Raw genomic sequence first — 25,598 nt, 5'->3', positions numbered from 1 at the left:
CAGGAGGATTTGCTGCTTAAATCCATCGTTATTTAAAGAAGAGTTTTTAATTACGTCTAAGCAGAGGGCTCCGCTTGTTTTGGCTCTTATCTCTGACAGCGGGATGAAACCCAGATTGAAAGGTGGATTTCTGTTCGTCTTACAGCTTGCGAAAAACAAACCCAAACCAAACAAAGAGAAACGCTCCTGCTTGGAGTTGCACAAGTGTGTCAAGTGTGTTATGATCTGTCCTGCCCCAAGGGTCGGGCAAAAATCTCAACTCTCGGCACAGAAATGCAGCTCGGGCGTCTGTTTCAGAGAGACTTTGAACTCTCATGCTTCGGTTCACCAGGTGACAGGTTTAGTCCCGCCTCCTTCCTGTTCGGATCGGCCAATCCTGCATGAACAGGCGAGTTTTGACAGGCTGGGAAAAAGAAAAGCATCCAGATACTCTCTTGGTCCACTCACACATACACACACACACGAACATACACACACACTCTGCTTCTTTCGTTTCTCGGTGTCCTTAATTGAACCTCAGAAGATAAACTGTGCACTTTCCCTCATAGCTGGTGAGTTCTCCTAAGTGCATGACGAACACCACGCCCACACTCGCACACCATCCCTAACTGTCCTCACTTTAACGAGGCGTCTATTTCGATTTAATATTTATGGAAGGAGTCTCCAGTGACAGCTACTAGAGACGTAGGAAACGATAGATTCAGTGTTGTATCATGATTCTTTTGTGTTACTCTAAAATCAATCTTTTAACATGAATTTTTTATTGATTTATGTTTGCATCTGAAGTCATAACATATTGCAGTTCCTCTATAATCCTGCAGGTGGTGCTCTAAACTATTCACACAGCACAGCATCCTGTGTGAAATCAAAAAAATATATATTTGCTAATACTGTGTAGAATTGTAACAAGATACGAAGAAATAAATTTTTCAAAAATTAAATATTGAATCAGGAGATTTATAAAATCTCGCAGTTTATCACTGATTATTTCTCCAACAATTGATTCCGTAATTAATGCATCTATTTCAGTTGTAGATATTCTGGGGTGTATATATTTCTGGACACCCCTTGACCCATCTCTCACCTCCTGGCTACGATAGTGTGTGTGTGTGTACAGTATGTGTGTGCATGTGTGAAAATGTATGAGGTGTGGACAGTAGTGTGTGAGTGTGTGTGTGTTTGTGTATGTTGTCTCCGCAGCACTTCAGCTGTGTTTATCCAGCGTGAGACCGACTGCATACGGCCGAAGTGTTAACGTGTGGGATTCCACTTAGCCCAGTTATGTGCTGCTGCCTCCCGCTGTGTCTGTCAGTGTGTGTGTATGTGAGTGTGAGTGTGTGAGAGAGAAGTAGCTAATCGACACAGTTGGACATCTGGGCAGAACATATGTCGACCCCGTGGATGAGAAGATTCCACACGAGCGGCTGACTCTCGGGACGTTCTAACGGCCGAGTTTATGAGCCGAGACGCGGCGCTGAAGTTTCTCAACATGGAAGAGCTCGTAAAAAGTTCAGCTAGCGGTTTATGCTAAGTGTAATTACAGTACAGTGTGGTTTAGGTTAGCAGCAACACGTCTGATGGGAAAGTAGATATTCATAATGACCTGCTGTACGAATATAAAAACAAAAGCTAGTTCGCCAACAAACACTGTGCAGAGAAAAGTGTTAATTGTCCTGTGTTAAAGTGTTAATTAGCAGCTTATAGGTGCATTGCGGTCGTTTCTGTGTTTTCCACTTTTTCTGTCTATAAATGAGAAACTATCGCGCTGATTGGCTCTGTTGAGTGACACATACAGCCACGCCCACCTCAAGGGAAAAAGAGCTAATTTGTAATAAAATAAAGCGTTAAATGCTGTGACATCATCCGGCACATAACTGCTCATAACTTGACTTCTACTCAACATTCTATTTTAAATCATGGGTCAGGTTTAAATTCAGTTTTGACGTGACGATTGAGCTCTCACCCAGAAGTACAAGATGAGGAGGGAGGGGAGGGGAGGTGATGGACATCACCTCAAGTCACCAGCAGGGGGAGCAGGAGCAAAAAAGCGGACATCTAATTTTTTACAGTAATTAGTAAAATCACTCACACTACAAAATGTCACAGAATAAACCACAGATCATTTATAACCATCCATCCATCCATCCATCCATCCTTCTAGGAACCTCTGTAGTCCAATTAGTGAGCATGGGGGCCAATAGTGTCTGTTGTATTTATTCCCATTTGAGGGGGGAAAACAGAAAGGGAGAAAAAATAAAGTTGTGTCTGTTGTGTCTTTTTAAGTTTAATATTATGTACGTATGTAGTAAATACTTATGTTTGTTAACATTCTTTGCTTATAGAACATTGGATAATATTTTAGATTCAGTGTTTTATATCATAACATTAGCAAAGTTACGTCAATTAAAAAAAATGTTTTATTTATTTATTTATTTATTTATTTATTTATATATTTATTTATTTATTTTGCCATGATGCCAAAGTGGAGTTTGCGATACACACTAGTCTCTAGAGTCGCTCTCCGCGGGATGGGTTCAGGTGACACAGAAACACAGCCAAAATTACAGCAAATGTCAAAATCCAGAGCAAAAGTCATAAAAACAAGCAAATCAGTCAACAATAACTGATAGATACACTGTGATTATTATTAATACAAGTCGTTAGGCAATAATATTAATAATACAATGAATAACAAATAATATTAATTATTTTATTTATAATAATACAGACATAATACATACAACTTTTACAAATATCTTACAAGCCCAAAAAGCTCATGTACATAAAACTTGTGGTGTAAGTGAAGGCGTAAAACCGACTGTCCCTATAAAGAAAAAAAAAAAAACACCTCCACCCCATCCTCCCCCATCCTGTCCATTATTTTCCATTTCAGGGGGATGGCACCCCTGAGTGGCAGTCAGTACACAAAGCTCCGCCTCCAGGAACTAAAATCAGCCCTGAGTTCCTTCTAAAGTTCCTCTACTCGACAGACTCGTGCTAGCAGGTTTTTGACTAACTAGCTAAGATAGCTTGCTCTCTAGATTTGGTTTATCACTCAGATTATCATGAATCATGCTGTGTCACGACCAAACCAAATTCCAAATCTTACGTTTGTCTGTAAAACATTAAAACATTACTGTTTCAAAATTGGTTTTGTATCTATAGAGAAACTGGGCTAAGCTAACCAGCTAATGGTTATTATAGTAAAGCTGTCTTATTCCTACAGTCTTATTAGTTAAATGATAGATGAATAGAAAGATTACACTTAGCATTGAGTGCTTTTGTGAAAGCAACACTGTGCTAAATTACATTGCTTTGAAACTTTTTAATGAGTTTTTGATTGATTCCTCAGATCGATTCGCTTGCATGTATGATGCAACTTACAACCTGTGATCAGTTCCCATTTATAGTTTCACAACAAAAATGTCTGAAAACCTCTTCACTTTTATTTTTTATTAAACGTGTGTGTATGGACTTTTTAAGGGTAAAAAAAAGTGAATGTGTGTGTGTGTGTCTGAGCTAGCAGGAAGCCAAGCACATGATGTAAAATAAACTACATTTTAAACATAAATGACAGATGATATATTAGTAACAGTTTATAGATTTCAACAAAGAGACTAACTACAAGCAATGTTGCATTCTCGAGATTGGAGTTTGACTCGGCCCTGCATCCTGACATCAATTAAAAAATTCTGAATGCTTTTAAACCCTTTCAGAATGAAAAGCGTCCAGGTCAGCAGAGTCTCGCAGGTAGAGCAAAGGACTTTTGTACATACATCTGTTCATCTGTACCCGTCCTCAAATACGTCTCTGACAGGCTCCTTTGTACCTACAAATAGCCCTCTCGTAACTCTCAGGCCGTCATGGAGCGCTAATCCGGTGGGGGTCGTTCCCAGTGGATTGTGGCGTGACAGTGATGTAGTGGCTGCTAGAGAAAAAAAAAAGAAAAAGAAAAAACTTCGGAGCGAAAGAGCAGAACAGCCAGGCTTTTTCACATTCCCAAATCGCCTGCTGTCACAGGGCATTGTGTGCCGTCTCTCAGAGCTACAGTGACTAATGAGCATCTGAGAAAGTGACGTATGAGCCGTAACACGTCTCGAGATGCTCCCGTCATCCCATGAGACTGCTTTCGTGATGCTGCGTTTCTGTGTTGTAGAGCGATGATGTTTCCCGAGAGGGGGAAAGCGATTAAATAAGGACATGACAATGATGATTTGTTGGGAACTCGGCCATCATGTACTCTAGAGCCTAAACTTTTTAATCAGCTGAAGTGCTCCTTGAGGTTTTAAGTAGGCTGATGTGAAGTGAAACTTTTTACAGTGTTTCCTTTTGAATGGTGAAAAAAAGATTTATTAAGCAGGTACAGTACAGTACAGTACAGTAAGGTACGCACTGTTACAGGTTTAATAGGGGTTCTGGTTTCTAGCTGAGATGTAACCAGGGTTGTGAGAACTTGTGCCATTGTACCATCCTGAATCCAAAGAATTGCTGATTGACGATAGTATCACCCGTGGGTTTGATGGGAAGAAAGGAGTGGGTGTGGCCAAATATTAATGGTGTAGTCAAGACCACCTAAACCAAGACCAAGTCATGACCAAGAGAGACCAGAGTGTATTACAACTGAGATAAGAGCAGGATTCTAGGGGTTTGAAACCAAGACCAAGTTACGGCTACAACCAAACTGACGCAAATCCTACGATGACAACACATGACTCCAAAGTCTGGTTTGTTTTGATCAGTGAGAACACAATCGTTCCACACTCAGGAACTGTACTCGACTCAACTTAAAAGATGCTCTTGAGAACCACACCGTGTACTAGGGCATGGATTGAATCTTGCGTACTCTGGTGTACTGGATGCTCATACTACTTGGAGACTCATACGGGATGTGTACTTGGGCGTAGATTGAATCAGATAGGCAAGTTAATTGTACCAATTTGATTGGTACAAATCAATCGTGCTTAAACTCCAGACCAGACTGTTTTGTTCGACAATTGTGTTGTGTGGCACAAATAAATTGAGAGCAGGGCCATGGTAAACTGCCACAAAGTTTGTTTTGTGAATGGAATGTTGGCTTCTGAATAAAAAGTATAATGACTGAACAAGGTTTGTTGGAAGTTTTTATTTTAATATTATAACCCAGAGTAACGTAGCTGAGAATGACATTGACACAGACGTGACACACTGGTGAACACTTGGTGAACGCTCTAGATGTACATTAGCATTGGACTGCACAATAAGTCCTGGACACAGGAGTGTTTATTTTACTTTCTGCTTTGCAATGCCATCCATCCAGGAGCCTCTGTAGTCCGACTAGGGATTGTGAAGGCCAATGGTGACCATTGTTGTTGTTGATAGTTTTTTGGCTGCACCCATCGAGGAGTCGCAACAGCAGACCATTCGATTCTCAAAACAACTTGGCACAGGTTTAATGCCAGATGTCCTTCCTGAATCGGCACCTGAACCGCCACTGCATCCAGTGGATGGGGTTTGGGCACTGGCTGGGAATTGGACCTAGGCCTTCCCCATGGCAGACAAAAAAAACCTACCACTAAGCCACCAATGCCCCGATCGTGCCCATTGTTTTTATTGCCATTTGTACGTCCAGTCAGGATTCACATGCTCATTTACACAGTACTGGCAATTTGGGAAAGCCTAATTAGCGTAACGCCTAAGATTAGCCTAATCTGCATGTCTTTGGACTATGGCAGGAAACCAACCAAGCATGGGAAAAACATGCAAACTCCATGCACACAGACCCCGAGGTGGGCATCGAATCGGACTTGAGGTGTCGCTTCGCAATGCATACTGTGACCAACACATTGCAAATCATTGGTGTGCATAAAATCACTGAAATCAGTTTTTCAGTCCTCTTTTATTTTTTACTCTGGCTATTTAAGGGTTTAGAATTTGGAAATTCACGCACATTGCTGATCCGATCACACCCTGCAGGAAAAGCACCACAGGCCGAGTTCTTCATTTATCAGATAATACAAAAACATATTTAAAAAATGGGGTTATCTGTGATGTTTCCAGACCCGCCTTTACTTTTTTTTTTATCCCAGAGAGAGTATAAAGTGGGTGTCTACAGTTATAGAGATCGTTTTTGTCCTTTAAATAAATGACCATCTAGAAATGTCAGGTTCTGGTTTGAAGACATATATGAAAAATATATTGTACTAGAAAAACAAAAACAACTGAATAAATCGTCTATGGGTTAAAGCTAGTGATTTATTTTACTTAGTTTCTCCAGTATATGATGAATCAGACTCTCCTTGGTGAAAGGGATAAAACACTTGGTGATTATGTAAGGGGAAAAAACACTTCATGCTGTTATAGGAAAATAATCAGTAGTCAATAATCAATATTAATGCTATTAAAGGCCTGATCAGAATAAAATAGATCTAAAGTAGAATAAGTGGAAATATAAAGTAAATCTTGTAAGTTTCTCCGGACTGTCCTCCACCTCCAACCCAAGGGGTTGATAACCTTGGTCCTGAAGAACCTCCACGAAGGGGGGAGGGGGGTGGGGGGCAGTTTTAATAGAAGATTAATCGACCCTATATGACTGATCTGAATCCAGAATTGAACAGCGCTGTGATATAAATTGAACTATGATGTGAGATGATGATATTGGTTATGATACAGTATTATCAGAATGTTGTTTATTTTTTATAGGTCAGACAGATGGCCCATCATGTTACAGATGCTTGTTTTAATTATAAACTATGTCTATGATATAAACTACAGTTAAACGACAGCGCTGGCAAAGTGAACACATTTATCAATTTCATTTTAACGATTATGTACATCTAGAATTTGCACTACACTTTTACACACACGTGTCATTTCCATTGAAGTGTAGCGTCCATTCTATGATCTAGCTGGTCCATATAAAAACCCTGATGGACCCCAAGCACCAAATCTCCAGGGATCTCCCGATACATCCAGGTGGGAGTAACAGGTCATCACTGGCATCAGATTTCCTTTTCATTAACAAACAACAAACATTTTAAAAATTGCTCTTTTACGTCCCCGAGCTGAATTAAAGCCTTTAGTCCCCGATGACCCGTGATGCTCCTCTCCCACACTGAATGTTGCTGTGGTCAGACGCAGTACTGCTGCCGCTGCTGCAATCCAGATGTGTTTAAAAGCTGGATAATAAGCAGCCTCTGGTTTCTCGCCGCTCTCTCCTCGGCCCTTAACAGCGTGTAAGCACTTACTAATTTAGAATATAATATTACGTTTGTAAGCCCGAAAGTTTACATCATAAAAGCGTGCTCATTATGTCGTCTTCTTTTTGTCGAAGACTAAGCAATAAATTGTTTCCCATGCTAGTGCCAGAGACATGCATGGTCAGAACTGGTAATGTTGTGCAGTCGGAGAGAGAGAGACCACATGAAAAAAAAAAAAAACAGCAGGGTTTCCACAGAGTCTCCTATTCAGACTGGGGGTTAATTGCATCTTCCATACCGAGCGCTGTGGGAGGAAGAGAGTCCTCTGATGGATGTCGGTGGGTTTTCTGGTAAAATTAAAACCTGCTGGTAAAAAATACGAGCCGACCCCTGACAGCTTCGTCATCTCCATGTCTACCTGCTAAGCGAAGACTCGACTGACACATCAGTACCAAACCACATGAAGGAATAAAATTGATGATACGTTTAAAGGAATATCCTACTACTACTGCTACTACTCGCGGTTGCGTTTTGATCCCTGCGTACAACGTTAGTACTTAAAACATCCTCTACAGAAATGTCTGAATTCTCATATGACATAATGACATGTTTTCAGGATTTTATGCGCCATAAATTTCCATGAAGATCAACAGGGAGAAAATATTGTGCCAGTCAAACATGTCCTTGATGTCTTGAAGATTTTACACCCGTGAACAATTTCCAGTTTTTTATTTTGTAATATACGACATGCTTTGATACTTAGCTAATAATTAGTGAGAAGCTAAAACGATGTCCTCAAAAAGTTTTTAGGCAGAAGGCCAAAACTAGACAAGACAAGAAATAAAAGAAGGAAAGAAAAAAAAAACACACAAACAAACAAATCATTGACTTGATACAAAATAAAAAAAATATGAATTCTGGATTCAATCAGCTGGCAGAAATCACAAAGAGCGCGGTTTGTTCGTCCTGACGCTAGTCGAACATGATGTTCTGTCTGGATGCAGTACTTCCTTTTAGTCTTTGATGGAAAGACATCTGATTCTAGATCAGTCCTTCATCCATATACCTACTGTAGCTTGTGTGGATTTCTTATACGAAACTGGAACGATCCAAAGTAGTGTAGTATTATATTGAAACATAAGCTACAATACTACAACTTAGCTACATTTTCGATGAATGTTTAATGACAGATGCATGACAGACAGTGGAATTTCCTTAACACACACACACACACACACACACACATACACACATACACACATGGACCGTGGGAGATGGTGTATATGGTGTATAATTTTCCCAATTTAAATAACAGGGTCAGCTTTGGCTTTTGATGATAAATACACTGAAACTCCCTATTATTAGTGAATTGAAATTACAGTGTAGTTTTGCACAGAACTTTTATTCCCAACCAGTAAACCGTCCACCCATCTTCTGGTTCGGAGGATTAACACACTTAGTGCGTAACACACACACACACACAAAAAGAAGTGTGTGCGCTTGTTGCTTGGATTCTTAAACGCGCATTTTTTTTCGATCATTCACAACATATCTTTAAAATACATCTTTTTTTAGTCTTTGTTTCTTTCTTAGTTCCGTCAGAACTATAAAGCCCAAACTACTATATAGACTGCTTTCCAAAGTTAGTGTGTTTGCATTTGTTTTTGACTTTTCTTAAATAGCTCAGACAGCATGACAGCACCTTAACACTATCGTCCCAGCAACAGGCACTCAATAAATCCTTTTTAAATCCCTCATAACCAGAAATGATCAGAGACAGCAGCTTTGTGATTCCTCTGCCATCACCTAAAGCAGAGAGATATGCCAAAAATACATCCGCTTAGAAAACAGAAAAAAAAGTGTTCCATCAATGTAAAGTACACAGTTCCTTTACAACCACACGTTAATGAGAAATGAATCAATAGTTATAGTCGATGGTGTTTTACAATGAAAAACTGGCATCTTAGCATGTAAAGTATACTTGAATCTAGTCAAATGTTTTTAGTTTCTTACAATAAGGCTACAGAACAAACATAAAAATTAGATTAGATTAGATTAGTTAGATTCAACTTTATTGTATACATGTAGGTACAAGTCAATGAAATAAAGTTAGCATCTAACCAGAAGTGCATAAATAGTATATATATATATATATATATATATATATATATATATATATATATATATGCAAATTAGTTTTTTTTTAAATTTCAAATAATTTACTTTTAAAGAATTTATTTGCAAATTATGGTGGAAAATAAGTATTTGGTCAATAACAAAATTTTTTCTCCGACACAAATTATATTATGCACAAAGCCTCTGATAGACTCAAGTTATGAAGAAAAGAAAGTTGCCTTGGTTGTTCAGGGGTTGGCACGATGGCCATTAGAGTGAGCACAAAAAGAGTGAGTACCTCCTCAGGATTCGAGTCAAAACTCATGAGGGAAACGTGATGGCTCATCAGTTGATCTGTTATGGGTTAGAGGAGATTGCCAAAGTCCACAGAAGTATAACTCCAGAGCAACTTAAAAAATTCTTTCCAGACGTAGACCTCAAAGAATTGAAAAGGCAGAAGGAGATTGAACTCCTTATCAGCCACCGAGAGGGGAGACTTGCACCACAAGAATGAAAAAAAAAGAATGAAAGTCGTGGGACAGTCCATTAGGGTAAACTGTTGCTGGAGCAAACCCAGATCTGTTTGAGAAGGTGTATATGACAGCACATGAGTCTGAGACGCATTTAGGGCACGAGAGCAGCTGCAATCAAGTATGAGGAGATCTTTAAAAAGGCTAAAGCTCAAAATATCCCCAAAATAATCTAAAGAGGGAAAAGTCATGTAGCTGAAACAAAAAGCTTACTGGCAAATAACCAGGATTTTCTTAAGATTCCACAGTAAGTCTCCACACTAGGATACAAAGTATCCATGGATTTAGAACCCATCCACCCTTCCATACAACAGAAGTGGTGTGGAAAATGCTTTCCTAAGAACGTAAAAACAACTCAAGAGAGTACCAGAATGGCGAGGTATTTATGCAGCTCAGGTCCATGATATGGTCGAATGAGGAGCAGCAATTAAACTGCCCAAAGAAGTGATTGAGAAGTTTAAGGGACCAGTTTGGTATGTCAGCCACTTAGTGGCACCAAACCCCCATTTACCAACCACTCTGTACGGCTGGTTAACTGTTACAGAAGTCTCACGCCAGTTGGTTGGAAAGGAAAACCTGGGGGGTCACATTTTCAGATGGTAGCAACAAGACCTACGGGGCCATTTCTTACCTAAGGTGGGAAACAGACCAAGGGGTAGTTGTCAGATTAGTCAAGTCCAAGGCCAAATTATTACCACTGGACCAGAAGGAAGATGCTGTCAAGGCTGAGATCTGTGGTGCAGTTTTTGCTGCACGTCTCAGAAAATACTTCGAGAAGCATGGGCGGATGAAAGTTGAATGTTGGTTACACTTAGTAGACAGTCAGACTGTGCTGGGGGCCATTCAACGTGATAGTTACGGGTTCCAGACATTCTTTGCAAACAGAGTCAGGGAGATCTCAGGTGTTCTAAGAAAAGCTTAAAAACTAAAAAAAAACTGAGGGAAACAGAAAAGGGAGATCTCAAAGAACCAAGTACTGAAAACAGGAGGGAGTCCACTAATGTTGCTTCTGACTCAAGCAGCCATGAAAACCTACAGAAATCAAGATTTGTGGAAAATCTACCAAGGAGAACACCTAGTGACAAAAAACTAGTGGACGTGGAAAGGTTTAGTAACTTAACCAAAGTCATTTGGTTAAAGTTATTTGTTGGTTGTGGCATGCCATTCAAAAATCGTTAGGGGTTTGAAGTCAAAGCTCAAAGGATGGAAAACAGAAAGCTGCATCAGAAAGAGAAATCAGAAAAGCTGTGCTCACCGCAGAAAAGCTAGTGAACGCGCTAAAAGGACTCTTTCTAGCAGCATAGGAAGGTGTGACATTTCCTGACACTACACTGAACAGGCTTACTGTATACAGAGAAGACTCGGGGCTTCTAGTATGTGGTGTCAGAATCCAAATCTTTGATGAGGACAAGTCTTTTCAGGCCAATAATGTCGACACCCTGTGTCGACTGTGAGGTAATATCCTAACTCCGGGATATTACCTCAGAGGGCATGGGTGTCCACATTATTGGCCCGAGAAGCTCAGAATGCAAATCATGAGGAGGTAGCAGGTACGCTCTTCAGGATGGGGACATAAGATATGGGCAACTAAAGGTCGGAGACTTGCCAAGAAAATAGTAGACAGCTGTGTGATTTGCAGAAAAGCAAGGGCAAAGAGGTGTCAGCAAGTTATGGGTGACATTCCTCCTGAAAGAGCAAAACCAGCCGCGCCCTTCAAATTCACAACCTTAAACTTATTTGGTTCTTACGAAGTCAGGAGAAGAATACGGCTTAAAGTCTGGGAAATAGTTTTCTGCTAAATGGTGTCCAGAGCTATACACGCTGATGTCTTCAATCGCTGAGTGATCAATCTACTGAGGGCTTCCAACTAGCCTACAAGAGATTTTCAGCCCTGAGGGGACATCCAAGAAAACTGTGGTGCGACCCAGGCTCGAATTTTACTGGGGCTTAACCTGCTCTTGAAGAACTATACAAGTTCTTGGATAAGTGAGAACAACTTGAACTTGTAAAGCGAGTCCTTGATAACTTGGGAGGCAATGGTGTTTTCATGTGGGGTGAATTCCAAGCCTTTCTTTACATGGCAGCCAATCTAGCAAATGAAAGACCCATGGATGCATGGAACACAGAGTAGAGACGACTGCATAGAATACGTCACTCCCAACTTTCTCTTACTCTGAAGGTCAGGGCCAAAGGGAGACCCAGGAGATTTTGATTTCGTAGGCTATCCCTACACAAGATTAAAGATTATCCAGGACAAAGTTACCAAATTCTGGAGTCAGAGTCAGTTAGCAGGCCCAAACTTGTTTGTGAAAAGTAAGTGGCACACAAAAGAACGGAACAACGTTGCTGTGGGGGACATGGGGTTGATCAAAATGCATTAGGAAGCCAGTACAAACTAGCCAGAATGATCAAAGTGTTCAAGATTCAGACCACAAGGGTGTTGTCAGAGACACATGTGAGAGTCTGCAGACACTACCCTCTTCCAAGTATAAAGCCCAGCCAAGTGAGTGTCACAGACAAGACAGAGAAAGTCATCTAGAAATTGAAAAACAAGATTCCTGTAACCATCCTTCACAGAGATGTTAGACGACTAGTTGTCTTGGTTCCTGCAGAAGAACAAGCAGAAGAAAAGAAAGTGTGAACTACTTGGGGTTAAGAACCAGTAGTTCAAGTGGGAGGTATAAAGCTAAAATAAGTGAAATGGAGCTGAAGTCATTCTACAAGGAACAACTGTGACATGATCAGAGTATGCCATCACTGTATGCATCTGTGTATAAAAATCTGCGTGTAAGAGACTGCAGTCAGTAACATGTGAAACAGGGAAGCTCATTGGCTGCTGGTAATCTCAGGGACACTGATGGTACGGCTCGGGGAGGGAGGTAGCCTTGTAAGCTCCAGGTATGTTGGTGTAAACATGGTCCAGGGTTTTATTTCCTCTGGTGTGGAAGGAAACATGCTGGTGAAATCGAGGGAGCACTGTTTGTAAGCTGGAGTGGTTAAAGTCACCCGCAACAATAAAAGCAGCATCTGGATGCGTTGACTGATGTGTGCTAATGGCTGCATGTAAGTCTTTCACTGCAAGCTTGCCATAATGATCGAAGTGAATTCTTTGGGAAGATAAAACAGTCTACACTTAACCATAAGAAATCCCAGGTTAGGTAAGCAGTGCCTTAGTCTGTACACCAAGCTTTGTTTACCTAAATGCACAGCCCTCCACCTCTGGTCTTACCAGAGTCATCTGCCGTCCTGTCTGCCTGGAAAACATAGCGTTCGGTTAGCTTAATAGTGCTATCCGGTATGCCGCTGTTCAACCATGTTTCCCTGAAAATCATGATGTTAGAATCCATAATCCTTTTTTTGCTGGAGATGTGCAGTCGTAGTTCGTCCCTTTTGTTGATTTGTGACCGAACAATATCTAGGAAAATGCTGGGTAAAGAAAGCCAATGTGGCGTTAGCTTTAGCTTAGCTCTTAGCCCACCGCGCTTCCCACGCCTTTCTTTACGGTTTTATTAAGCTTATTAAGCTTATTTCAAGTAAAATGCTGCTTAAATTTTAAGTAAAAATGTCTTTTCCTGTTAGCTTTTTTCAAGAAATTAATTACTTAAGTTTAATAATTAAGTTAATTGCCCATAAAACAAGAAAGTTTTGCTTAAAAATTTGGTACAATACAGTATGTCTTGAACCTCGCTTAATAATCATTTACTGTTTGGTTTATTGTAATCTTAATTTAAGAAATTGCAGATAACTGTAACTATATGAGGTGTGGTCATAAAATTGTTATTATTGCTATAAAAACATAATGTAATGAAAATGAACGTTGGTCGAGAGGTTAGTCCTTTTCTACATCTTCACCTGAGGCGACACACACTTCTTCAAACGATGGATGAGCTGGTGGAGATCGTCTCTGAAGAAGCCTCCTTTTTGGAAAAGAAAAAATCTTGAGGAAAAATTCCACCTCTGTAATCACTTCGTTATCGTCAAACGCCTGCCATGGAGTGGTTTCTCCAAGTGATGAAGGAGGAAAAAGACACTGAGTGTGAGGTCGGAGGAGTAGAGGGGGTGAGGTTTAATTTTGTACCCCAAGTCGCCCCAAATTTAACCGCTCGTGATCTGAAAGTGCTGGTGCGTTATCATGAAGAAGGAACACTTAGATTTTTTTCAACCGGGAGCGCAATTTTGGGTTTGACCTTCTAGCGCCACCGTGCAGAACTAGACCTCAGGTTTTTTTATACAAGAAAAAATTTTCATGAACATACTCATTTCCAGAAACTTAATTTGGGTAAATATTGTCAGTTTGTTGATGCGATAATATGCATTTTACACCTCTGGTATTTTCACTTGCTAAGATTTTGCAGTTTTAGCAGATATGACACGTCTAGAAGATTTATCATAAGGTTTATCATAAATTTATCATAATATTTAACACAGTTGATATATGTTCATAATGTTTTCCCCATCAATCAATAATTCAAAACCAAAACAGCACAATATTGAGATCTTCGGGAATCTTAGTGAGGAAGGTAAGGCAGGCGTCAGAGTTCGGTACAGAGTTCGGTACATGATCAAATGTCATCGACTTAAAACTAGGGATCGATCTATCGATCGATCTATCTATCTATCTATCTATCTATCTATCTATCTATCTATCTTTCTATCTATCTATCATTTTTTTGTTCTTTATTATTTGATCCAGTTTATTTAAGATTAACTCCCAAACTTTCTTTTGCTTAGCAGAGCATAAATGTGAGGAGGACACATGGCATTTTATATTCCTTAGATGCTTCTTTTTTATATTATAAAACATTTACTTTTATTTGTGTTAAACTAAACAACCAGCGTTCCTTCCGAGCCTGTCTCGACCCTACATTCTGCCGTCCCTCTTTCAGTGTAACGACTTCTTTTTAATCTATCCTGTTGTTTTTGCTGTGCAGTCATGCAATAAATGGACGCTTGAGCTCAAACATTTTGACGCGAGCTTCAGAAGCTCTGTGCCGTGTTAATTGCCCTGAGGGTGAGTGGGGTGAGGATGAGGAGGGACTGTTGTCTTTTTGATCCGGTGACCCACGACTCCATGACAATGTGCCTCGCTTACCAGTGTTTTTACAGCAAGAACTTCAAACCGGGGTGTGTTTACTTTCCCACTTGAGCCGCCATCACAGGCTGTTCATGATGTAGTTCGGTTTGTGGTCCCAATTGTTTTTCTTTTTTTTTTTTATATTGATAAAACCACTGTAATAGATCTTTTCTTTCTTTTTTTATGTACAGAAATATCACCTTAATTTCAGTGAATTCCTCAATTTAATAAAATGTTCTTTTTTTAATAAAATTTTACTCTCATTAAAAAAAATATATATATTGTAGAATGTAGCATTTGATAATGGCCCTTAATTTAACATTTTAAACCCTTAATAAATATTAAACGTCCCATATTTTTTTGAGACACGGGCCTTGGAGTTCCCAGCAATGTGTGTGTTAATGCTCAAGCTGAAATACTCCTCGCATAATGCACTTTTATACTTCAGACTCCCTTTGCTTCACTCCTTCTTCAAATATGCTGTTTCAGTGTCTATGAAAATGAGCTACTCCTAAACCACGCCCCTCCAGCAATTGCAGATAAATGTACAACTAGTCCAGTCCTTTTGAACGATGAGATCAGACTCAGCTGAGCTGAAGCGTGTTGCTGAAGAGATAAATGTGTGCGATGAAAGCAGTTATTACTGAAGAGGAAGAATTTTCTGTAAAATGTGCTGTGTGAAAGAATCAGTTATGTCGAAGTGTGTGTGTATAATGTTGGTATCATGACAGGTGACGTTTAAGTTCAACTCACACCTCATTTATCAAATGTCCACCCGACCTCCTCCTTCAATAACCTTTCAGATTGGGCGAGCACACACACCTACACCCACACGCTGGGGTAAAGCTCACGCAGGGGGTTCTAAAGTGGATAAAAGATCTATTTAAGTCACAAAGTCCCACTGAACCAGGGACAATCATCTGAGCAGCCCACGTAATTTCCATGAACAAACACCAACAGCGACTCTATCACAAATTTTAGGTTCGTTTCCAACATGTTTCTGAAACTTTCTTCAGGATGCGCTTTAAAAAAAAAAAAAATTCTTTATTTTATTAGGATGACGATCAGCATTCTGGGTTTTGTTTTAAGATTTATGCCATGTTTTAACCCGGAAGAAGTTTAAACATGAGAGTAATTTATACTCTGAAACCAGCACGATGGATGAGAAACAGGTTACCATGACAACCCTGCCAGTCCAGTTTTCTTCTACAGAAAGTGCGAGACGTCCGTGAGCATTAGCAGTAAACTGGCTGAAACGTCTAGCGATGCGATTCAGATGCCGCAGGGTCATTTGACGTTTTTTTTTTTTGACCGATCGAAAGATTTTTTTCCCGTTGTGTTTTCTTTAACTTTACGAGCGCATGACTTGCCTGGTGAGCCGAGGGTAAGGAATGCCTGGAATGTCACTCCCTCTTTTCATCTTCACATCTCGACTTTGATCCGTATGTTCATGTTTTGTCTGAGCTTTAAAGAGAAGTCTAGTCTGTAACAAAACAGAATCCGTCAAAGATCAATAAAGTACTGTCCGACTGTCTGTCTGTCTGTCTAATAGATCTGATCTGTATTTCATCTCTCTCTGTGGTCTACAGTCAGGTCTGATCCGGGTTTCGAGCGAAGAGTTCTTGATCACCCCTCTACCCAAACATTTGGCATTGGAGCACAACTACAGCGCCCCCGCTGGACACCATCCACACGTCATTTACAAACGCTCAGCAGAACATCATGTCCATGGGGAAACAACACATAGACAAGACAAGCATCACCATCGCCACCGCCATCACCAACACCATCACCAACACCATCGCCATGACTACAAGCATGGGAGGTTTCAGAGGCAACACTTCTGTGGGCGCCGCAAGCAATGTATGTAAGGACACTTTCTCCTTTTTCTATTTAGCTCCAACTGCAGAAGAACTCGCTAACAACATCCTAAAAAAATATGATTGTTTGTAGTTTGTGTATTTACCTGTGCACTGAAGCATCAAAGCTAAATCTTATCTGTCTTTCTGTCTGTTCTGGTGTGTAGCTACTTATCTGTCGGTCTGTTTATATATATGTAAATCAGCTGTGTAGCTGCAGGACGGTCAGGGTGCCCATCCTGACTCATGCCCACCATTGTGGGATTGTGAGCATTAAAATTGAACCATGGGACAATGGAAGAAGATGGGATGCATCATGTTTTCTTTTCAATCAATTGGACGGTCAGGTGTGTGATTATATGTGCACCATTGATGGTGATTGATTGGTGATTGATGTTCTGCTGGGTCCTGCCACACATGTGATTGAGTTACATCCCTTCATGGAGATGGTGTTCCCTGATGGCAGTCACCTCACTCAGCAGTATAATGCACGATGACACACTGCATACACTGTTCAGGAATGGTTTGAGGAACATGACAAAGAGTTTAAGATGTTCACTCGACCTCTAAATTCATCAGATCTCAACCCAAGGGGCATCTGTTGGATGTGCTGGACAAACAAGTCCGATCCTTGAATGCACCACCTCACAACTTTCAGAACTTGGTGCCAGAAACCAGAGCACACCTTCAGATGTCCAGTGGAGACCAGGCTTTGATGACTCAGAGATGTTTTAGCAGATGATTTTACCATTAGGCTGATTGGTGTGTGTTTGGATGAAACCATGTCCGCTTGAACGTTAAACCCACCATTTCTCTGTGAGAAAAACCTTTTAAAGTGTAAAGTATGAAGTCGTGGTGTTCTTAACGACAGATTTCAGTTTTCTGAGGATCTTCAGCACTTCTCCTCAGTGTGGAATTCTCATCATTCAGTAAATGAATCAGTGGATAAAAGGAAACAGCTGCTGAAGTGAATATTTCCTGTTTGTGTGATTCACCGCTGAGCAGCAGAGTTCATTTGTCTCTCTCTGTCTCTTCCTCTGTCTGTCTGTCTATCTTCTCTCTCTGACTTTCTGTCTTGTTCATCTCGCTGTCTGGCTGCCTTTCAATCAGTCTATGTTCATCTTTCTGTCTATCTGTTTCACTACTTGTCTCAGTTCACTTTTCTCTTTTTTGAAAATTTCTTTTTAAACTCTTTGCTCTTGCAATCAGTCTTTTTTTCCAGTCTTTCTGTCTACCTTGGTGTGTCTTCCCACCTTAGTTCTTCTCTTCGTCCTTCTACTTTTCTGTCTTCCTCTGTGTGTGTGTGTGTGTGTGTATATATGTGTTCTTGTCCGTCACCTCTATCACTCCTTATCCTTCTGTCGCTCTCTTTCACTCTTCTCTTTTTGACACTGTCTCCTTCTTTCTCTGTTTATGTCTCGGTGTCTTTTTTTTGCTTTATAAGTTTGTCTCTTACTCCATCAGTGTCCATGTATTCATCTCTCTCTCTCTCTCTCTCTTGCTCTCCCTCCTGGGGTACAGACACTCCTAAGCCCCCTGCAGAGGATCACTTCATAATGCCTGACGAGTTCGAGCCAGCGAGCCGGATAAAGCGATCATCGATCTCATCTAATAAAGTCGGAGTTCTGAATGTGGAAACTCTGGTGGTGGCCGACAGGAAGATGGTGGAGAAACACGGGCGGGAAAATGTCACCACCTACATCCTCACCATCATGAACATGGTGAGAGGAGACCGGCCCTCATCTCAACACACACACACACACACACACACACACACACACACACACACACACACACACACACAGAGCACTGGAAAACTGGAGCACTGGTGTAGACTATAACTATTATAAAACAATTATGAATGATGTATAAAGTGTGTGTGTGTGTGTGTGTGTGTGTGTGTGTAATCAGGTCTCCAGCCTGTTTAAAGACGGCACCATCGGGTCAGAGATCAACATCGTGGTGGTCAGCCTCCTCCTGCTCGAGCAAGAGCCAGTAAGATGGAGTTCATTCCAGCTGTAATGTGTGAGATGATGCAGAGGAATGAAAAAACACACACACACAACCACACACACACACACACACACAAACACACAGATGCACGCGTGCACACACACACACACACGCACACACACGCACACACACGCACGCACACGCACGCACACACACACACACACACACACACACACACACACACACACACACACACAGCGACGGAGCTTGGAATTTCTATATTCTTGGGAATTTATAAATAACTTGATTGTGTTTATTTTTTATTTATTCATCTTGTTGAATTTCTGTAAACAGTCTGTCTGTCTTTCTGTCTGCTGTTCTCTCTCCCCGTCTGTTAATGTAAGCTTTGTGTCTCCCTCTGTCTGTCTGCCCGTCTGACTCATTCTGTTAGTCTATCTTCCGCTGTCTGTCTGTCTCTCTCTGTTTGTGTCTCTCTCTTTGTCTGTTTGTGTCTCTCGTTCTGTCTGTTGCCTGTCTCCCTCCGTCTACACATGTCTGTCTCCCTCTTTGTGTCTGTCTGTCTCTGTGCCTCTTTGTCTTTCTCTCTTGTCTACTATTTCTCTGTCCTCAGTCTGTCTCCACGTTTGTGTCTCTGTATGTCTGTCTGTCTTCCTTACTGTCTGTCTGGCTCTTTCTTTCTGTCTGTGCCTGGTTGTCTGTCTGCCTCTGTCTGCTGTCTCTCTGTGTGCTGTCTATCTCCCTCTTTCTGTCTGTGCCTGTCTGCCTCTCTTGTCTGCTGTCTCTCTGTCTGCTATCTGTCTCCCTGTTACCTCTCTGTCTTTCAGTCCCCTGCAGTCTTTCAATGTCTGACTGTCTGTCTATTAATCTCTCTCGTCTATTTCCCTGTCTGTCTGTCCCCCTCTTTTTTCCATTCGATGTTTTTGCATAAAAAGCAGCTTTAAAAAAAAATCATAGCGGATGGGTAATGATGATAATCTCCGCCTTGTTTCCAGCTTTTAGAGTTAAATTCTTGTTTACAGTAAATCCATACCAGACAGAATTCCTTTGCTCTTGATAACAAAATCCTTTAATCTTTTTACAGTCATTATAGAAACTGAGTAAAGTAAAAAATTAAAGGGATACTGAAGCATTTTCTCCTTTTTTTGTTCACTAATCTCCATCTAATCTCTATTTAATCACCATCATTCTCTCTCTCTCTCTCTCTCTCTCTCTTTAACCTGCTGGTTTAGCTGGGTCTCTCCATCTCTCACCACGCTGATCAGACCCTCAACAGTTTCTGCCAGTGGCAGTCGGGGCTGATGGGTAAAAATGGCAAGAGACACGATCACGCTGTTCTTCTCACAGGCCTCGATATCTGCTCGTGGAAGAATGAACCATGTGACACGCTGGGTATGCAGTCTCTACAACAAACCAGTGCACTGTTTGTATGAAGCAATCGGTTTGGTTCCACCCCATACTCCGCCCCTAAATTTACCCCTGACTCCGCCCTTTCTCTGCCCTGTAGGTTTTGCCCCCATCAGTGGGATGTGCAGTAAATATCGCAGCTGCACCATAAATGAAGACACCGGGCTGGGCCTCGCCTTCACCATCGCACACGAGTCCGGGCACAAGTATGACTAACATCACACACACACACACACACAGACCTGTGATTGAGTTGTAGTAAATAGGGAAGTGTAATCTATTGTTCTAGTTGAGAGGTTGTGGCGTCTGTATGTAACTGCTCCTTTTAAGAGGGTGTGGCTTGTGTACTTGACTGCTTTAGTTAAGGGGGTGTGGCTTGTGTACCTGACTGCTTTAGTTAAGGGGGTGTGGCTTGTGTACCTGACTGCTTTAGTTAAGGTGGTGTGGCTTGTGTACCTGACTGCTTTAGTTAAGGGGGTGTGGCTTGCGTACCTGACTGCTTTAGTTAAGGGGGTGTGGCTTGTGTACCTGACTGCTTTAGTTAAGGGGGTGTGGCTTGCGTACCTGACTGCTTTAGTTAAGGGGGTGTGGCTTGCGTACCTGACTGCTCTAGTTAAGGGTGTGTGGCTTCTGTACCTGACTGCTCTAGTTAAGGGGGTGTGGCTTGCGTACCTGACTGCTCTAGATAAGGGGGCGTAGCTTCTGTACCTGACTGCTTTAGTTAAGGGGGTGTGGCTTCTGTACCTGACTGCTCTAGTTATTGATTTCTAGTGGGTGTAGCCACTATATTTGAGAATTTTGGAATGATAAATATGAAGCAGATTCAATGCATGTGAAAAACATCAGATACCTTCTAATAGATTAGACACAACACTACAGAATGAAGCCAGATGACATTAACACACACACACACACACACACGGCATGACCTCATCAATCTTATACTGAAGAGTAAACCTACAGCAGCACCGCAGGCATCAGGCTTCTGTTTGTGTTTCTGCGTTTCCATTGAGATAAAAGGAAGTGTGTATCTGACAGGAGTGAACTGCTACCGAGGTCCATGACTGCTGATGGCATAATCACGTCGCTCACAAACAAGGAGTTGTTTCAGAAACATCTAAAATGACTTCAGGGCAAAAAAAGGAAAGTCAATCATCCTAAAATTGTTTAGCGCTGACAGGCCGAGCTGACGTGATTTCATATTTCACTTGTCAGGAGTCTTGCAGGTGTAGCACGAGGAGGTACATTGGAGAAAAAATGTACAAACACAAGGATGAACACAGAACCCACAGATACTGATAATGTATTTTACTGTTGTGTAATTAAAGGGAAATAAATCACACTCGTAATATTTTGTGTGCCTCAGGGGCGAGTTAGAGGCCCGATTACATTCCAGAAAATAAAAGGTGCAAAGTTGTTTTATTTTTTTTCTTCCACATTTCCAATAGTGTTCATTTAAAATCTTTACATTAATTAATACATCAAAAGCTGAAGCTAGGAAGGCACTAGCAAGATAAAAAAAAGAACTCACATGAAATAAAAGCTCACTTCATTATCTTCCTAAAACATTGATTGCGTTTGGAATGTCAGACCAAAACCTTGAAATTTGAACCTAAATGTGATGTGTGTCTAAAACAGGAAACATCATCAAGCAGAAGTACTATCATGCAAGAAATGTTAATTGGATTTAAAGATCCCATATTTTACTGTTACTGTAATAAGTTAAACCAGGTCTCAGAGCTCCCTAAAGCGTATATGCTAATGACACTGCTGAAATAACCCTCAGATAACAATCTCCCTTTATTTCACTTCTCCTCCAAATGCGCTTTTTCAGTGTCTATGTAAATTAGCTCCTGCTGAGCCACGCCTCTCCAGAGCTAAGTACAGTAACAAGCCAGAAGAGGTGCAATAAAGGTGCACTCTCTATTTCTTATAGAGCTGGTTCTAATCCGATAGTCGGTATCAGAATTAGTAGTTTAGTAGTCCTTTGCTTCGTCCAAAAAAACAGAAATTTGCCAACAGCAGCCGTAAATGATAGAGAAAAAGAAACTTGTATGTGTCTGACCCGATCTCTCGCTCCGCCTCAGTTTCGGAATGATCCACGATGGAGAGGGAAACCCCTGCAGGAAGGCGGAGGGGAACATCATGTCGCCCACACTGGCCGGGAACGACGGCGTGTTCTCCTGGTCAGCCTGCAGTCGCCAGTACCTCAACCGCTTCCTGGGGTAAACCTGATGTTCTGCAAATGTACACACACACACACACACACATACAAAGGAAAAGATTATGTCATTCATGTGTGTATATGTGTGTTATTCACAGTACAGCTCAGGCATCATGTTTGGTTGACCAGCCCAAACTGATCGGTCAATATAAATACCCCGAGAAGCTCCCGGGGCAGATCTACGATGCAGACACGCAGTGCAAGTGGCAGTTCGGCTCCAAGGCCAAGACCTGCAGGCTCGACTTCATCAAGGTACAACGCCTAATAAACACCATGCTGTGGTTCACACAGTGGAGTCAGTAATGTACAGCCTGTAGGTCTGTCTGTATCCCACAGAGTCTATATACTCTATCATCTATCTCTATCTATTTATCTACCACCAAGTCTATGTCCATCCATCCATCCATCCAATTACAGGACTTATCTGTCAGTCCGAGACTTGGAGTGTCACATGACATAGCTGTTTTTCCTCAAAGTGAACACAGTTTTTCGTAAAACTTATTTAATGTAAAAATAATCAAATAATCTTGCTTAATAAACCAATAGTTTAACACTTTAATGAACCTTAGTGGCCGTCTTTTTGCCGTATGAGGTTTTAAATCACACAACTCTAAATATTTCCCTCTCTCTCTCTCTGTAGTCCCGCTAACATTAGCAGGGTCTGTCGTCGCTAACATGCACTTTGCTTCAGACTCGGAGCCAAAATCCCAGCCCCGGCTCCCACGTAACGGGCCAACAGAGGACCCGCTGGCTTCCTCCGTCAGCTCAGCGTCTGAGTCGCGCATTCACATGTAAATGTCGAGTGGTTTAACACTGAGGCGCTGTGCAAAATCTTGGGAAGCGGATCGGCGTGGGTTATTTTGCAGGATTAGCCGCTATGCTACAGCCTCTTTCTTTCACGGCCTTTGTGTGGTGTTTTTTTGAAAACCGTCTTCCCAGGAAAGCAGCTGTACATCTTAATTTAGTGGGATTGTGGCCGGTGACGCCCAGTGGGTTTGTTTTCTTTTTCCTGCCGAGTTGAGTGTCCTCGTCACGTAGCGGTCGGGGGAGTAATTAGCGGTGCTAACAACACCGGATTAGCGTGTGTGGGATGGAATCGGGATGGAGATGATGCTAGGAAAGTATACACAGGCACTTTCTTTTTACCTATTTCAGAAAAATACCATGTGATTAAAGGAACGAGTGTGAATTCATTCATTTCTAGCGACTGTGTTTTTCACTAAAACAGACGAGTGGTTGCTGTTTTCCCCCATAAGCGTCAGATGATTCCTGTAAAACCGAGTAAATACACATCATGTGCTAATTTGCAATAAAGGGAATAGGGGCGGAGCTTAGAGTTCATATCAGAGAATCCGAAACTTCTATGCACCTGTCAATCATTCTAGAGCCGTATGTAAACTGCTTTATTTTTTAAGAAATAATTAAACCAATCTCCGGTCCAGTTCCAGCTGGTTTGTAAAGCTCTGATTGGTTGAGGGTGGGGCTGGGGGTGGGGCTAGCACTCAGTTTCAATTATACATTTATAATAACTGATAAAAATGGCTCCCTGGCTAGCTTTGAATTGTGTTATGCTAGCTATATTCAATGTTAGTTATTCTGTATAGTGCTAGGTTGATTCTAGAGAATTAATGTGTGTGTGTGTTTTTTGTAGGACATCTGTAAGTCATTATGGTGCCATCGAGCAGGGCATCGATGTGAGACTAAGTTCATGCCGGCTGCTGAGGGGACAAACTGCGGCCCGGATATGGTGAGTCTCATTCTCAGTTAAACAAATGTTCTGGCACCCAACACCGGTTGGGGGGGTGGGGGGGTGTTTTGTTTGGGGGGCGCTAGACAGCACTGTTGGCTGCTGATTGGTTATAGTATAACGCATCACAAAAGTGAATTTTTACACTTGAGGTAATTTTGTGCATTTAGGAGCCACTTTAGGAGATGGTGTGTAAGTAGGAAAGAACGAGAGAGAAAGAGAAAAAGTGAAAGACAAGTGAAAATGCAAAAGAGGGGGAGGAGTAAAAGGAAAAGAGAAAAAAGGAGAGGAAAAATTGCGGAAAAAGAGTGAGAGAGAGGGAGCACGAAAGAAAAAGAGAAATAAGGAGGCGGGAGTGACTGCAAAAGAGTGAGAACAGGAGAGCGAGAGATCGGAAGAGTCAGAGAGAAAGAGTGAGAGAGAGAGTGAGCAAGAAAGAGACAGAAAGAGTTAGGTCAAAGACCAAGAGGGCAAAACAGAATGAGGGAGAGAGTAAGAGAGAGAGAGAGAGAGAAAGAGCTAATGATGGTGAATAAAGATGGAAGAAAAAGGCAAAGAGTGAACGAGAATGAGGAAGAGAAATTAAAAGAGGGGGCATGAGGGAAAGAGCAAGATCAAGAAATAGAGAGGGAGAGAAAGTGAGGGCATGAGAGAGAGAGAACACGAAAGGAAGAGAGAGAAAGAGGGAAAATGAGAGGAATAGAGCGATTGAAAGAGTAAGAACAGGACAGTAAGGGAGAGATAGCAAGAGAGAGAGAGAGAGAGAGAGAGAGAGAGAGAGAGAGAGAGACGTTACAAACAACCGCTGCTAACGGATGCGAGAACAGAAAGGAACTCGTCTCTCGCATGCTTCACGTTCTTAAATTGTAAAACCGACATCATGCAACACCAAACAACACACACCGGGTCATCCAGTGAGAGAAAACTAATCAGACACACTAATCATAAGAGTCTCTGCCTAACGCTGTATCGTATCACACACACTCCCCCCCCCCCCCCCCCCATACACTGTGGTTTTATTAGTAATGTGTATAACCCGACTCTGAACACCATGAACCTTCCCAGCAAAAACATCACTGTAATGTTTAAACCGATGTCCTGATAAAAACGTATATCTGAGTGTGTGTTTTGCTTTATTACCCATAATGCAGTGGTGTCGTAAGGGGCAGTGTGTGAAGTTCGGGGATCACGGGCCGAAGGCAGTTCACGGTCAGTGGTCCGGATGGTCTGATTGGTCGGATTGTTCCAGAAGCTGCGGCGGCGGAGTTATGTATCGGGAGCGTTCTTGTAACAGTCCCAGGTGAAGAGGTTTATTAATTAATTAATTAATTAATTAATTAATTTATTTATTTCCTTTTCCCTTGAAAAAGTAATGCGTATACAACCAAGCAACGGTACATTTATGAAATGTAAAGGATTTAGTTTTACTGTCGTTATCGTTACAGGGAAATAAAGCCATGGGGGGGAATATTATCGTCCTGTTCATTAAAAAGACA

At 41.5% G+C, this 25,598-nt stretch overlaps 1 protein-coding gene across 1 annotated transcript in view; it reads left to right on the top strand.

Annotated features, from left to right (window-relative positions):
* Positions 1-25,598, top strand: part of adamts18 (ADAM metallopeptidase with thrombospondin type 1 motif, 18) — a 53,199-nt gene that overhangs the window by 6,562 nt on the left and 21,039 nt on the right. Inside the window, exons 4-12 of the mRNA XM_053491371.1 lie at positions 16,484-16,757; positions 18,275-18,474; positions 18,665-18,748; positions 19,957-20,116; positions 20,232-20,337; positions 22,219-22,356; positions 22,454-22,607; positions 24,007-24,102; positions 25,254-25,402. Of these exons, the coding sequence (XP_053347346.1) occupies positions 16,484-16,757; positions 18,275-18,474; positions 18,665-18,748; positions 19,957-20,116; positions 20,232-20,337; positions 22,219-22,356; positions 22,454-22,607; positions 24,007-24,102; positions 25,254-25,402 (1,361 nt within the window). The remainder of the gene's footprint in view (positions 1-16,483; positions 16,758-18,274; positions 18,475-18,664; positions 18,749-19,956; positions 20,117-20,231; positions 20,338-22,218; positions 22,357-22,453; positions 22,608-24,006; positions 24,103-25,253; positions 25,403-25,598) is intronic.

This window comes from Clarias gariepinus, chromosome 3 (genome assembly GCF_024256425.1).
Source record: "Clarias gariepinus isolate MV-2021 ecotype Netherlands chromosome 3, CGAR_prim_01v2, whole genome shotgun sequence".
NCBI classification, from domain to species: domain Eukaryota; kingdom Metazoa; phylum Chordata; class Actinopteri; order Siluriformes; family Clariidae; genus Clarias; species Clarias gariepinus.
Note: the sequence above shows the minus strand (reverse complement) of the source record. Positions and strands in the feature narration are given on the sequence as shown.